This window comes from Arachis duranensis, chromosome 1 (assembly GCF_000817695.3).
Source record: "Arachis duranensis cultivar V14167 chromosome 1, aradu.V14167.gnm2.J7QH, whole genome shotgun sequence".
Lineage (NCBI taxonomy): Eukaryota > Viridiplantae > Streptophyta > Magnoliopsida > Fabales > Fabaceae > Arachis > Arachis duranensis.
Window position 1 is genome coordinate 94708544 of NC_029772.3, and position 14184 is coordinate 94722727.

Sequence of the window (14184 nt, forward strand, 5' to 3'; positions counted from 1 at the left end):
GCTAATGATCATATAAAAAATTTACTTAAATAAGTTCTTTTTTTTTTTGACCAAATTCCAAGTCTTCAACCTTTAACTATACATCAAATACTACTCTTATCAAATTAGCATTTCCCATTTACATGAAATCATCAATTTGAAATAAAATAAGAAATTGACTTGAGACTTGAGAATGGCCATAGCTTCGCAAAATATATATGATCCGTCAGTCAACTTTCCTCATGAATCCTAAATTCGAAATGGATTTTATGTTTAGAGACAGATAATGACAACCACCATCAAATAAGAACTCAAGGGGTGCAGATGACTGTGGTCAAGGGTTTAAGTCAGAGCTTTTAGCCTTTTACATGTTTTGGCTTTACTAATTAAATCTATTATAATATATGGTGTTGGTACTTGAGAATTAATATAAGGTGATTGGGTTGAATGATTTGTCTTAATGAAAGCTCCTTTAATTTTGTTTACATTCAAAAGTTGAATGAGACACATCACACTGTGAGAATAAGGCATTCTTTTTTCACACTGTCCTAATATGAATATAATAGAACCAAAGCTCTCATTTACTCCGAGAGCATTTAAGAAATATATTAATGCATTTTTCTATTTAATAAAATTTATTAGTTTTTTAATTTAATTTAATTAAATGAATAACAAAAACAAGAAACCAATTAAATTTATAATAATTTATTGATTAACTATAAATTTTTAAATAAAGGTTAAATTCACAGCAAATTAATCTTTGTCTTATGAAACGAAGGATACCTGGAGGAGAAAAAAGACGCCATTTCCAAAAAGGAGAAAGTTTAATAGTAAGAATAAATGGCGCGTATATATTAATTTGGGGAGTGATTTGGCGGGGGGAATGAGAAGGGCTTTATGGTAATTTTAGAATGCAACGGAGAGTTAGGGTTTTTGTGGTGGCCGTTTTATAAAGGGGGGCTCCTCTTTTTTATTTTTGATTAGATCTGCTGCGGCCGTTGCGCGTGTGTTCCCTTCCCTCTTTCTTTCTTTCTCTCTTTCACTGCCACACTCTCTCATTCTCTTTCCTTTTCGATTCTTCTTCTCACACCACACACTCTCTTCACTCTTCACTCACTCACTGCATGCCTCTTTGCTCTCCACTCACTCCTTCATTTCTCATTCCACTTCTATCTTCTCTTCTCTTTCTCTCTCTCAATTCGATCATTCCATTTGCTCTCAGATCTTGGATACTCCTTTCTCAACATGGTGGATTCAACTGGAAAAGTGAGTACCTATTTACTCTACCTTCACGATTCATGATCCTCCCTCTTTGATTCTCAACTACTCATATCTGATCACCTTAATTTGTGCTCTGATTGCAGGGATCGGACTCCGATGATGCAAGCCCTAACTCCGCCGCCGCAGGTAAAAGTCCAACAACCGAGCAGAAGAAGACGTGCGCCGACTGCGGTACCTCCAAGACTCCTCTATGGAGAGGTGGCCCCGCCGGCCCCAAGGTAACGCCGCCACCTACTCCTACTGCCTCACCTTTCGCGATCTACCAGATCAGCTCACGGAAGCTCTTGATCTTACGTTTCTTACATTTGAATGTGATGTTTTTTCAGTCTCTATGCAATGCCTGCGGGATCAGGAGCCGCAAGAAGAAGAGAGCCATACTCGGAATCGCAAGAGGAACCACCACCACCGACGATGTTAAAAAGGGGAAAAGAAGCAACACCGTCGCCAATAGTAATAATAACAAGTTTGGGGATAGCTTTAGTTTCAAGAAGAGGTGGATCACAATGGCGAGGCAGCGATCGAATCCTGCGCACACCCACAGGAACAAGTTGGGAGAGGAAGAACAAGCTGCTTTCCTGCTCATGTCTCTCTCTTATGGATCCGTTTATGCCTAAGAGAATCTCTTCAATTCTAGAATTATATTAATCAATTAATTAATTAATTAATCAATCAATTACTAAGAATATTGCAGCTAGCTTAGGCTATGATTAGATTTTGTTCTACCATGCACTTGTACCGCCTCCTCCTAACCCCCTTTCTAAGTGTATATGTAATTTGTTTCTATCGATCCATCTTGTTGAGTGTGTGATCATGAATTGTTAACAAAATCATTCAAGTCCAATTTTGGTGATTTACTCATCCTCGTTTCTCATGTTGTAATAAAATTTGACGCTGCGGTCCAATTTTTCCTTTTTCTTTTTCCGTTATTATCTATTCTATTGGCTCAGTTTCTGCGGCGTTCAATATGAAAAAGCAAATGTTGCGCTATGTAATCTACATTTAGAATTTGTATGAAATTGAAGCGAGTGTCGATTTGCTTGCTTGACAAAGTTGAAAAGGGCGGGATGCTTTACACATTAGATTTAGTTGATGCCATTGTCCAATGGGATTATTTTTTTGTTCAATAATAGTGCGAATTATTATTTTAGGAAAAAAGTATTTAACGATAATGCTAGAATAGGTCGCAATTGGGGCAAAAACAAAACAAATTTGAAGACGAAAGAAAAGGGGAAATCTTAGTTGCCGCTTGTTTGGCTCGTGCTTTTGCCAACAACTATCCTTTATTTGTTAAGGTTTTATTTTTATAAAATATTTTCTAATTTTTGCATATTTTTTATACAATAAACACTTTGAAAACTTGAAAATTTAAATTTTTCAATACATAATTTGTATATTTAACACATTAACAAGATATATGATTTAAGATACATGATATTCAACTTATAAATGTTTTAGCTTTTACTATTCTTGTTTAAACGATGAGGGGAAAAAATGAAAAAGAAGGAACTAGAATTAAAGAATAAATCTTTAATTTAATCCCTAACACTTCTGTTGAAAGATTAAATGCTAATCTCCATTATATAGTTTTAGCACCATTGTTTTCAACCACCTCTTATCCTTACTTCCAGATTTCTTCTCTTCTATATATACGCTTTCAAGCAGAATTTAGACATAATAAAAGTTATATTTATATTAGTTAATAAAGCTAATTCGAACTACATATGTAAGAGAATAGGTTTATTGAAGTAAAGCCATATTTAGTTAAGATGTAATCTTACCTATTTGTTGGCGTTAAGACAAGGAAAGAAAAGGAAATGACACTATTTTTTTGAAAGAAATATCAATAGATAAAAGAAATCTTCTGACTTGGAAAAGAAATGTTCACTTCTAATCATCTAATGTGAAAGAAAATGAAGGGAAAAGGATCTAAAACGCCATTTGTATCTATATTTTAGTTTTAAGAAAACAATATCTACTAACAATTGCTTTAGAGGTGGGTACTAGTTAAGAATATCATTAAAAAAATTATTAAAAATTAGGATCGTGCTAAGAACATTTGTTAAAATTACTTCTATTAAAAAATTTCAAAGTTTTTCTTCACTAAATACCTTTAACAAGTGGTTTTAAATGAATAAAAAAATTATTAAAAAATATTGAAAAAATAATATATAAATCATAGTAACTAATTTGATAAGTAATTTTTTATTTAAAAGCTCCAACTTTAATAGGCACAAAAGATGTGTACGAGTGAATGACGGTGGCCTTGAAATGTGACGGACAAGGACACAATCACACAATGACACAAGTGTGTGAGTCTGACTGCTGATTCTTGAACCTGAATAGCCTTTGAATGTACATGTTTAATGTTTTCTAGAGTCAAACTAGCGGGAACTATGAATTTCACGTTCCCTCCTCTTTTAAATTTCTTTCCTTTTTGCCACCCTTCTGACTTTTTTGAAATACAAATTAGTGAAATTACACATTACGCAACGGGAAAAAAGATTAGATGAATCAACAAACCTAATCATGAAATTATACCGCCATTTTTTACTTGGGCAAGTGCTTACATCAATTTCACATGTGTATATGCGACACAACTGATCCCCGATCTATAATTGTCGGTGTTGTAGCCTTGGAAGAAAGAGTTGATAGTGCCTGAAATTAGATTGCAGTGTCAAATTCTTCACAAGAATTTCGGGTAGTTATACTTATACCAACAAAATCGCAATTTAGGGCATGAAAAAGACGATGCAAGAAAAAAACAAGGCGTAACAATGAGAAACATAGATAAATAAAATTACCAAAATTGGACTTGAATGATGATTTCGTTACATTCATTCATGATCACACACTCATCATAAGGAAACAAATTACATATACACTTAGAAAAGGGTTAGGGGGGGAAGCGGTAGTACAGGTACATGGTAGAACAAAATCTAATCTAATCTAATCTAAGTCTAACTAATCTAACTCCAATAAACTCTTAGTAATTAATTAATAAATTCTAGAATTGATAAGGGGATTTAAGCATAAACGGATCCGTAAGAGAGGGACATTAAAAGAACAGCTGCTTGTTCCTCCTCTCCCAACTTGTTCCTGTGGCTGTGCGCGAGATTATTCGATTTCTTCGTCATGACTTGCCTCGCCAATGCCATAAACCGCTGCTTGAAATTCAAGCTATTATTGGCGGCGGTGTTGCTCCTTTTCCCCTTCTTAACATCGTCGGCGGTTCCTCTCGTGATTCCGAGAATGGCTCTCTTCTTCTTCCGGCTCCTGATCCCGCACGCGTTGCATAGAGACTACACAGATCGAAATAGAATGTAAGAAACGTGAGATCAAGGAATTCCATGAGCTGATCTGGTAGATCGCGGAATGAAATTGAATCGAAACACAAGGCGGCGTTACCTTAGGGCCAGCGGGACCACCTCTCCATAGAGGAGTCTTGGATGTGCCGCAGTCGGCGCACGTCTTCTTCAGCTCGGTGGTTGGACTCTTACCACCGCCGCCGGAGGAGTCCGATCCCTGCATCGCAGCACAAATTAAGGTGATCAGCTATGACTAATTAATAATCAAAGAGAGAGGATCACGAATCACTGAATCGTGAAGCCAAGAGTAAGTAAGTACTCACTTTTCCAGTTGAATCCACCATTGTTAGGAGGTAGAAGAGAAGATCTGAGGTATAGGATGGAGGTAGGGTGAATCAGAGTCAGAATGAGAAGCGAAATGAGGTCAGAATGTTGGAAATGAAGAGCGGCGGCGGAAGAAGGCGGCGTGCAGTGAAGAGTGAGAAAAGATAACAAGTGAAGAGAAAAGGGGAGGTCTCACCGGCCGCAGCAGATCTAATCACAAAACAAAAAGAGATGCTTCCTCCCTTTATAAAACGCCACCTCAAAAAATATAAAAAGAAAAGAAAAAACCCTAACTCTTCGCTCATTTATTAAAATTACCGTCCTGCCCTTCTCACCCAACTCATCACCCGCCAAACCATTTCTCAATTCATCGAATGCGCGCCACTCAGTTAGTTATTCATTTACTTGCTAATAATATAATTGAACGGTAAAATGCTATGGTAGTAGTTGAAAACTGAAAAGAAAGGCCAAATTATTATTTATTCATTATTACACGTAAAGTAGACACAGCTTTCGTCACTGTATCACTACATCATTATTCAACGCAGTCTTCCCGTATATAGGTTTAATTTGAAAAGGAGGCTGGAATTAAATTACTTCCTCTTCTTTCCCCAACAGCATATCATTTTTCTTCTTAGCATATTAGTAGGTTTTAACCATTAAAATTTACTATTACTATTAGTAGAAAACACAACTAACTATATATAAGAACACTAAACGAAATAATATCTATAATTTACCTTCATACTATGAGCAGATTTTCATCACCCTGGTGAATGAAATGTCTTATCTTCGTATATTTCAATTGTTTCATGAAAATTTTTAATGCCTAAATCTTCTCCAATTTTTAATCCCTTAGCTTCTATCAACATCCGAAATTTGGACACACGAGCTGACACTTCTATACATAAAACTCACAGAATGAATCCAGACCAAATAACCCTAAGTGCTATAGACTTGTATTTATGACAAAAACTACAAATTAAAAAGAAAATTATTTTATGCAAAGTCATTATATCCTTACTGCTAAAATGGTAAGTGCTGGGGATTGGGATAAAGATGGGCAATCGATAAGGACAGCTCCTTATGTATAGATATATTTCATACTACTTTTTGTTGTGAGGGTACATCGAGCAATTATGATTTTGGTTTTTTTGTCTTACTGCTGTCTGTTTTCTCCATCTCATCCCATCGCGGTTGCAATTTGGAATTCGCAAAGTAAACCATACTTGAAGACAAGTTTATAAACCGCTCCAAATGTGTATGCCTTTAAATTTTCAATTATAGTTTTCGGAATGTAATGAAACAACTTTATTGATCAGTAATTTTAACTTTTAACACCCATTGGTTTTAGTACAATACAACTTTTTAGCCACAGGCTACAGGCACATGTCTACCATCTTGTTGCTAATTTTTGGTTCAGCATATAGTATGAAAAATGTTATGTATACCTTGAATACATGAACTGGAACACAAATATGATCTTTTGATTTGTAAAGTTTAAGTTTTTTTTTTAACACAAAATTGATTTTTCAATTTGTGAACTTACACAAATTTAATTCTCCGATTTGTGAATTTTAATTTTTTAAAACTTTTAAAACACAACCAATCCTCTAATTTATAAACTTATACAAATCTGATCTTCTAATTTGTGATACTCCAAAATTTAAATTCAACTTTCTTCAAATTGGATCATCAGTTTTTATTCCTCTAATTGAATACCTCTAATTTGTGTTTTGAAATAAAAAAAAATTGAATCTATATTAATTAAAAATATACAAACTCTCCATAACTATAAACAAATACATCATGGGAATCATACCCAAAAATGAGACTATTGATTTAGATTTAATTTGTTAGGCTGAAACGTGTTTCAAATTTGTTTATAAAGAGATTATGCGAGTGCGAGCCCCTTATCTTTCCAAATTCCAATGCATATACTAGCTTCAGACTTAATTTTTACAGTATATTATTGTCAAAAGTATTAAGTCCACAGTATTCCTGTATACTATGTACGGCTGATAAGTATGTTTTGAAGGAAGTGGATAAGGCTTCTGAGCTGATCCAAATAGAAATACCTTTTCATTTTCGATTTTGTGTAATGTTGGCCAATATGGGCCATAGGTGGCCATTAAATACCCAATTCTGTTGGGCCTCAGCTGACCTGTAACTGTTACTCAATTTTTATATAACTCTAACTCTTGAAATGGAGAAGAATGCCGGCCCATAGATGCAAGTTCACCAATTAATGTAGTTTCCAATCTATTTATTATTTATAGGTTGAAGTAGAGGTGTGCATGGCCCAGCCCAGCCCGAAGACTCGATCCGGCTCCGAACACTTTAGAAGCTATTTTGGTGTGATTTCACTAGGTCTAGAGTTGGGTAAGGGTCTCAAAAATAGACCCGGTCATTATTTTGGGTTGGGTCCGGGGCATGGCTCGGATCACTCGAACTCGGCTCGGTGGCCCGGTCATCATACACAATTAATATTTTGCGTTATTAGTGATAGATGATGACTATTCTTATGTGAACTTTAAGTATTGTAAACCTTAATATTTTGTGTTATTAGTTATTATAAGACTATAAGTTAATGTTTTATGTTTAAAATGCATAAGATTTTAGACTAATGCATAATATTATTTTATTTGTATTGATTCAAATATTTGGTGTTATTAGACAATATTAGTATTGAGTATGGTTATGCTTTAATTTTAGAGAAGAGTTTATTCTTGTTATATTTTTTTAAGTAAATTTTACCATGTCAAATAATGGTTGGAGTCTTGGGAATTTGGATATTTTCACATGCTAGCTTATAAGAAGGCATCAAGGTAATGTAATGTTAACGGCCCAATTTTCACCCGGTTTTTACCCGGTATATATTTGTGGCCCGAAGGTATATAGATTTCATCGGGTCTAGGGACGGGTTCGGGTCTAATAAATAGGCTCGGTATATATTTCGGGTCGGATCTGAGTCACATCAAATCCAATTTCACCCGACCTATGCACACCCCTAGGTTGAAGGTGAACAAAGACGCGACTTTCCAAAGGGATTCAAGCACGACAGCGTTAGCAGTTGTAGTCAGAGACTTGCAAGGAAAAGACATCACTGGGACAACAGCAACATTCAGGACAACATCAGCATTAGCAGCATAAGCTAAATACAGAGAGACACTCATACTCATTAAAAATCTACAAATTATCAATTGCATAATTGAAACAGATTGCTTACCTCTAATTCAAGCAATTAAGGCAAAAATGCCTACAGCGGAAGTAGATGTAATCATCCGAGACATTCTCCAACTGCTGAATGAGGCTCCGGATGTGGGAGCTACTTGGACTCTAAGAGAAGGCAACAAATTAGCTCACCAACTGGCGGTGATGGCAGCGGAAAATGAACTACGGAGACAGTGGACAATTAACCCACTTATTCAAGTCAGGAATACAATTAGAACAGAAGTAGGATTCGCAATACTTCAGCATAATCAGGGTATACAGAATCAAGTCAATGAGGTTTCAGTTTCAACCAGCTATCAAGGATTTCAAATAGAATAGGAGTTACATGGGAGGGTGAAAATTGAAACCTGAGACAGACAAGAAGTTGAAGGGGAGGAGCGATTTCGACCTACAGCAATGCACCAACCTACCAACGTTACCCACAAAGAAATAATTGACATAGAAAATAGGGGCCGAGGTGGGGGCGTCGAGGGACTTACTATTTCGTGGAAGGTGCGGGGGCAGAGAAGTGGCAGGGACCATCACAATACAAAAATACCGGGAGTTTCAGGGCAGACCCAATTGCAGACTAAGAAAAGCGGAGTGGTTCGCGGTCTGGCGTATGGTGGGAGGAAGCGGGTTGCAGGTATAGGAGTTGACCTTGATAGCGAGGAGTATGATTCGCATTTTTCGAGAGGTGCATCTTTAGCGCGGTGCAGCAGTGGCGGAATTCTAAAGGAAAACCTCCGGTTTTGGGTGGTCAACGGCGTCGAAGAAGGTGGCTCTCGGCTTTAGGTCCATGCACCAAGCCTCAGGCATTTTAAAGGAAGCTCTGGTAACAATGGGAGATTTCTGAGAGAATGAGGACGAAGAAGATAAGACTAAGTTCCAGTAGGGTCAAGCTTCTAGTGGATTGGGTTGCGGGGCGAATAGGTTCTGTTTGTTTGGCCGGGTCAGTTTGCTAGTCCAAGACCACGTCCAAATAAAAAATCTATTTATTATTTAAGTTGGGTTTGGTTCGGATCGGTTTTTCTGAATCGGTCACATCCAAAGAAAAAGAAAAAAAAAAGTGAAAATTCACAGTGATGTAAAGTTAATAGTTAAATGTTCGAATTCCGTCTTATGTATGTAGTAATTTATTAGCAACAAATCATTAACTGAAATTTCGATCTGTCATAGACTGGTAGCAGAAAGACAAAAAAATTAATAATTAAAATTATTAAATAATAATTTAATTAAATATATTAAATTATCTAACAATTTTTAACTATTAATTTTATATGAAAATTTTTGGAAAATGGATCTTTTCCAATTTTTTCAACACTTGAAAAAATGTAGTGTGATCTCTCACCGTTAATTTTATAAGTGAAATCAAAATTAAATATAAAAAAAAATCAATAAAAAATAAAAGATCACAATTAATACCATTTAATTTTTTTTCACGGGAGAGAATTTACTCCCATAACTTAATCTCCACCAACAAAATAAAAAGAAGTAAAGAGAAGAGAAAAGGACAATGAAAACCGACAACTGTTGGATTATAAATCTTGAAATGTCAAAGGAAAAAAAAGAACTCGAAATCCAATGAAATTATATATTAAAATTCACGAAACATTTTAACTGCAAGTGTGTTAATGCAGTTTGATTCAATTTAATTATTTATTGAAGATCACATATACAGCGTGAGCTTGTGAGTAACATTTATGTTTGGTCTCCGTTGATGAATTACAAGTTCGAGGACAATAATGTCCATGCATGAGATGGGAAGAGTGAACACCTATTGTATATAAGGGACCACCGACCAAGCTTTAGCTTATTTGGAAGTAGTCAATAAGAAATTTGGATCGCAAGGCAGGGTTGGGGACCCATGTTCTGCGTCACAATTTATATGTATAGCTTTTATGCCTTCCAGCTAATTAATTCCTACCAACGTTTATCCACAATTTTTTTTTATTTCTTTCTTATAATCAAACAAAAAGTAGAAGAGTGCAACGTTTTTTCTGAATATAGACTTGATAATGAAAAGTAGGAATTTTTGTGATGGTGATCATATTACCCTTACCGTGCAATAATTAAGAGTCAATAAACTACTGTTGAATGCTTCATGTTTTTGTGAAGGCAAAAACGAAGATAGTACAGCAAGTGCAAGCGTGAGTGCACAGTGGAGAAACGAGAAACGGTTGGAATTTGGAAGGAACCAATATTAAAAGTGCAATACCAATAATGTTCATGATGTGTAGAATGTTATTTTGCATATGGATACTTATTATTTGAAGAGAAAGGAGTTGGTGAAGCTACTTATGCACGCATTTACTCAAAGTCTGCATCTTCAAAGGTATTGACTCAAAAATAGCAAAAATATAATTGGAACGTTAAGGAATAGTATAGTAGGGTCTATTATGTGCGCCTACTTAAAACGGTTTAACGGTTCAATTCAAGTGTTCAACATCCACCTTATTTCAGAGTAGCATGCATAAGGCATATCGTTATAGAATCATAGAGAAAAGGTTGCGCAATGCCCATTTAGCAGAATTGGAATCAAATCGCTATCCTCTTGTCTGATTTATTATCATTAATTACTTGAGACTAGAGACATCAAAGACATGTGATACATACTATTACTAATTCACTAAGTCATAGATAATTGTGAACAAATTGCAGCTCAATCATATTGTACATACATAATATTGCAATTAGAAAGAAAGAGCATGATTACAGCGAGGAGCACCTGATGATGTCATGGGTTCAGAGAAGGGTAAATTGGGAATTTCAGCTGCTTCCAACTTGCAATTTTCAACTCCGATCCCTCATTTTTATGCCAACTTTCATAATCTGCATTATTATTTCCACCATTTTTATCAGAGCAATAACATCACTGCACCCGCCAATACCGACCACGATCCCCTCCGAGGTGCCGCCGTAGAAGTTGACGCCGGCGGAGGGTTGTAGTAGTAGAAAGGAAAATACGGTACAATTGGATTCGGCGGCGGGGGCATCGGGTAGTTTCTGTTGCTGGGCGGAGGATAGTAGTAGATTCCGCCGCCTCCGCCTCCGCCTCCACCTCCAGAAGACGCCGGAGGAGGCGGTGATGAGTACACATACTGAGCAGGTGGCGGAGGAGAGGAGTAGTAATAAGTGCCGGCGGAGGAAGGAGGGGGAGGGCAGTTGTTGGTGGAGGCAGGTGGCGGCGGCGAGGGTGGAGGCGGTGAATGGGGTTGGTTGCATGGGTTGTTGCAGGTGGAGCACTGCATACACTGGATCTGCTCACGAGACGTAGCTTTTAGGTGTTGATCTGACATTGCGACACGCAAGAGAAGTGCGTTAAGGAGGAATACTGCCACTAGACTCCACCTCATTGCTGAAGAAGAAGAAGAAGAAGGAGAAGAGAAAGAGACAAGTAAAGTGGAGTGGAGTAGTACTAATAAGAAGAAAAAGCCTAAAAGTGTGGCTACTCAATTCAAATACTGTTTCTTCTAATGTGCTGGACCTCTCCCTTATCTTTTAAGCTAACACATCACATCCTTTTTTTTGTTTTTAATTAAGGTGACTGTTAACACAGTATTCAATTAAATTATTTAATATACATAGTATAGGTTAATATTTTGAGATGAACAATATGTAATTTTTTATTAATGATGCAACCCTTTGCTCCATACTTTGGTTATGTAAACTTGCTTGTTCCCCTTAGTACTTAAAATGTAGAATGCGTAATGGCATTGACATAAGGAAGAGAGTAGAGAGACGCGTGGTCCACGTGGTTCTTTTGCCGTTGGATGACCTTCACTAAACTCTAATCATGTGTCGTATAGTGTAAAATACATTTTCATTTTGAATTTCCTGTAACTTGACAAAATAACCTCTCTTTAATTTGTTTCAATTTAACCAACAACAAAAACTTGTCTGCTGCTCCCATCTGTCAAAATAATTCCACTTGGTATGAGATCTTCCATTCGATACAATGAAATATACAATACTCAGTGGCCGATATTAAAATCATCACACTATTGGAAATCCTTGTGTGACAAACAGTCAAACGATAAGAAACCATTAATAATAATTAATAAGCAAAGCCACTGAACTACCTTTTACGGTTCTAATAAAAATATATAAACAGGCATGCACGCATACTGCTTAAACAGCTATCAAATCATCTTCAGTTCTTTCAGATTTGGGATATTAATCACTCGAGTTCAACGGACACCATATTTGGGTTTGGACAACCTAGAACAGAAGACGGTTTTAGAATAAAGAAGGGGAAAGCAAGACAGAGATAATGATGCTAGAATTTCACAGGAAAATGGTACCATCATTCAGACAGTGAAGATAGGCTCGAGAGAAAAGTTAGTGAGAGAAGGCAGAAAATAAAAGGTGGTTGCAATAATAGTTCAAGGTCAATTAGGGCCTTAGCATAAACGTAAGGTTTTTTTTTTTGCATGCTTAGCTAGAAGGCCCAGATAAAGCCACTCAACTACTTCCCATCATTTTGGGCCTCAATCTATTCCATTCCCGTAAAAAAAAAGAATTGTGTTTGTAGCCCATGAATCCATGATAACGTAGGCGCTGCCTTAGGTCACACTTCCATAATTGGAATTCGATTCAAGACGTTCGTGCCTAGTGAAATGATACTTTTGGAAGTGATATAATCATATAAAGACGTGCCCGCATCATAAGCCGCGGATTTTTAATCTATGTATGACATCGTTTTCTTGGGTTGTCTACTTCTCTTGGTGGGGTTGGCATAATCATACATTCATACCATTTGATCATTTGTATTATGACAAGAGTGAACATAATAAAATGGACATGGATTTCTTACTCCTACTTTTTTGTAGGAGTATAATAAACCATCATTAAAAAAATATAAAATATATCTTTTTTTATTAAAATAACTAATTAGATTTTGATCTTTTAAATTTTTTATGTTTTAACTTTTTTTCTTCTTTTTGATTTCAGATTAGAAGTATTCAGAGAAGAGAAGCATGTCTGTTAAGTTTTTTATCCAATTTCAATTTTTGCCATTCTCTCATCCTCTTCTTCTGCTAATCTAGTTCGCATATCATCGCCGCCGCAACACGCCTCCGCCGCCGCCGGAACCCATTATACCTTTTCAATTCATCATTTCCTATACTTTTTTCTTTGTTCTTTGCACTGTTACTTCTTCAATCTCTTTGACCCCCTCTCTAACTTTGACATCCACACACACACACTTTCTATGTTGTAAATAGTTAACACACGTTGTGGTTGTTGTTGGTGGTGGTAATGGTGGTGTTTCTCATGTCAACTCTCTCTACTTGCTACTATATTTATTAGTTTTCGGTATTTTTATTGGCTTATTCATATGGTAGTTGTAACCTCGGCAGAGTAACACGGAACAAAAACCATGTTTCATTCGGCGAGTGTTCAACAAGAACATGGTCTTGTCCATGATTTTATATCCCATATTGATCGATTTGCCTTTGATTCCAGGTTTTTCTCCTTTGGCTCTGATAATTATACTTTAGCTTTATCAAATTACTTGCACTTCAATGTCACAAAGCAAAGTGTGTGTTCTGCTTCTTCTCTTAGCTTGAAACTTGGAGGCAGAGGAAATTCGAATTTGAATTTCAGGAGGTCTTTTAATGATTTCAACACAGCTATTAGGTTCCACACTCAGAAATTGCCAATTGGATTTGATTCTCCCAGCCTTGATTCTGGGGATAATAGTGATGATATTGCTGTACTACTCAGTAGTTAGGAGGAATGTTATTGCCATGAAAATGAAACAAAATTGAGTGTAAAGGCCAATCAAATCTGAACTTTAAGCATGAGGGGGATCGAATCCTTGTTGAACCATTCCCTTTTCAACGTCAAAACCTCAACTAGCAAAGGTTGAGGTTTGTACTATTGTTATGGCTTGATGCTAGTTTATGGCGAATCATTTCATGGTTCTTTTGCCTTCAGGTAGTGATTGCCAAAAAGAGTTCACACAGTTGGTAAAGAGTCGAAATTCATCCCAAAAGGACATCGGGTGGAGTGAGGGGTGTAACACCCTAATATTCAAATCCTTATGCTCGAGTCATAAGTCAATGATATTACGGTGGTA

The 14184-nt window shown here is 36.4% G+C and overlaps 3 protein-coding genes across 3 annotated transcripts; 1 reads left to right on the forward strand and 2 right to left on the reverse strand.

Annotated features, from left to right (window-relative positions):
- Positions 1–947: 947 nt before the first annotated feature.
- On the forward strand, positions 948–2118 carry LOC107463160 (GATA transcription factor 16). Its single transcript, XM_016081906.2, has 3 exons — positions 948–1245; positions 1344–1478; positions 1587–2118. Exons 1-3 carry the CDS (start codon positions 1225–1227, stop codon positions 1872–1874), a joined length of 444 nt encoding a protein of 147 aa, XP_015937392.1. The 5' UTR covers positions 948–1224; the 3' UTR covers positions 1875–2118.
- A 1948-nt stretch (positions 2119–4066) lies between these two features.
- Positions 4067–5124, reverse strand: LOC107463925 (GATA transcription factor 15). Its single transcript, XM_016082810.3, has 3 exons — positions 4889–5124; positions 4666–4782; positions 4067–4559 (listed from the first exon to the last, which is right to left on the reverse strand). The coding sequence occupies exons 1-3, from the start codon at positions 4907–4909 to the stop codon at positions 4284–4286; spliced, it is 414 nt and encodes a 137-aa protein (XP_015938296.1). The 5' UTR covers positions 4910–5124; the 3' UTR covers positions 4067–4283.
- Positions 5125–10634: 5510 nt separating this feature from the next.
- LOC107463695 (leucine-rich repeat extensin-like protein 6) lies at positions 10635–11714 on the reverse strand. The gene has a single exon (XM_016082551.3). It carries the CDS (start codon positions 11456–11458, stop codon positions 10961–10963), a length of 498 nt encoding a protein of 165 aa, XP_015938037.1. The 5' UTR covers positions 11459–11714; the 3' UTR covers positions 10635–10960.
- Between the last annotated feature and the right edge of the window lie 2470 nt (positions 11715–14184).

Excerpts from the sequence above, each read along its gene's own strand:
- LOC107463160 (XM_016081906.2), top strand. The coding sequence starts at position 1,225 with ATGGTGGATTCAACTGGAAAA. Across the intron at positions 1,246-1,343 it reads TGGTGGATTCAACTGGAAAA|GGATCGGACTCCGATGATGC; the intron begins GTGAGTACCTAT and ends CTCTGATTGCAG. Across the intron at positions 1,479-1,586 it reads GTGGCCCCGCCGGCCCCAAG|TCTCTATGCAATGCCTGCGG; the intron begins GTAACGCCGCCA and ends ATGTTTTTTCAG.
- LOC107463925 (XM_016082810.3), bottom strand. The coding sequence starts at position 4,909 with ATGGTGGATTCAACTGGAAAA. Across the intron at positions 4,783-4,888 it reads TGGTGGATTCAACTGGAAAA|GGATCGGACTCCTCCGGCGG; the intron begins GTGAGTACTTAC and ends GCTGCGATGCAG. Across the intron at positions 4,560-4,665 it reads GTGGTCCCGCTGGCCCTAAG|TCTCTATGCAACGCGTGCGG; the intron begins GTAACGCCGCCT and ends CGATCTGTGTAG.
- LOC107463695 (XM_016082551.3), bottom strand. The coding sequence starts at position 11,458 with ATGAGGTGGAGTCTAGTGGCAGTATTCCTCCTTAACGCACTTCTCTTG.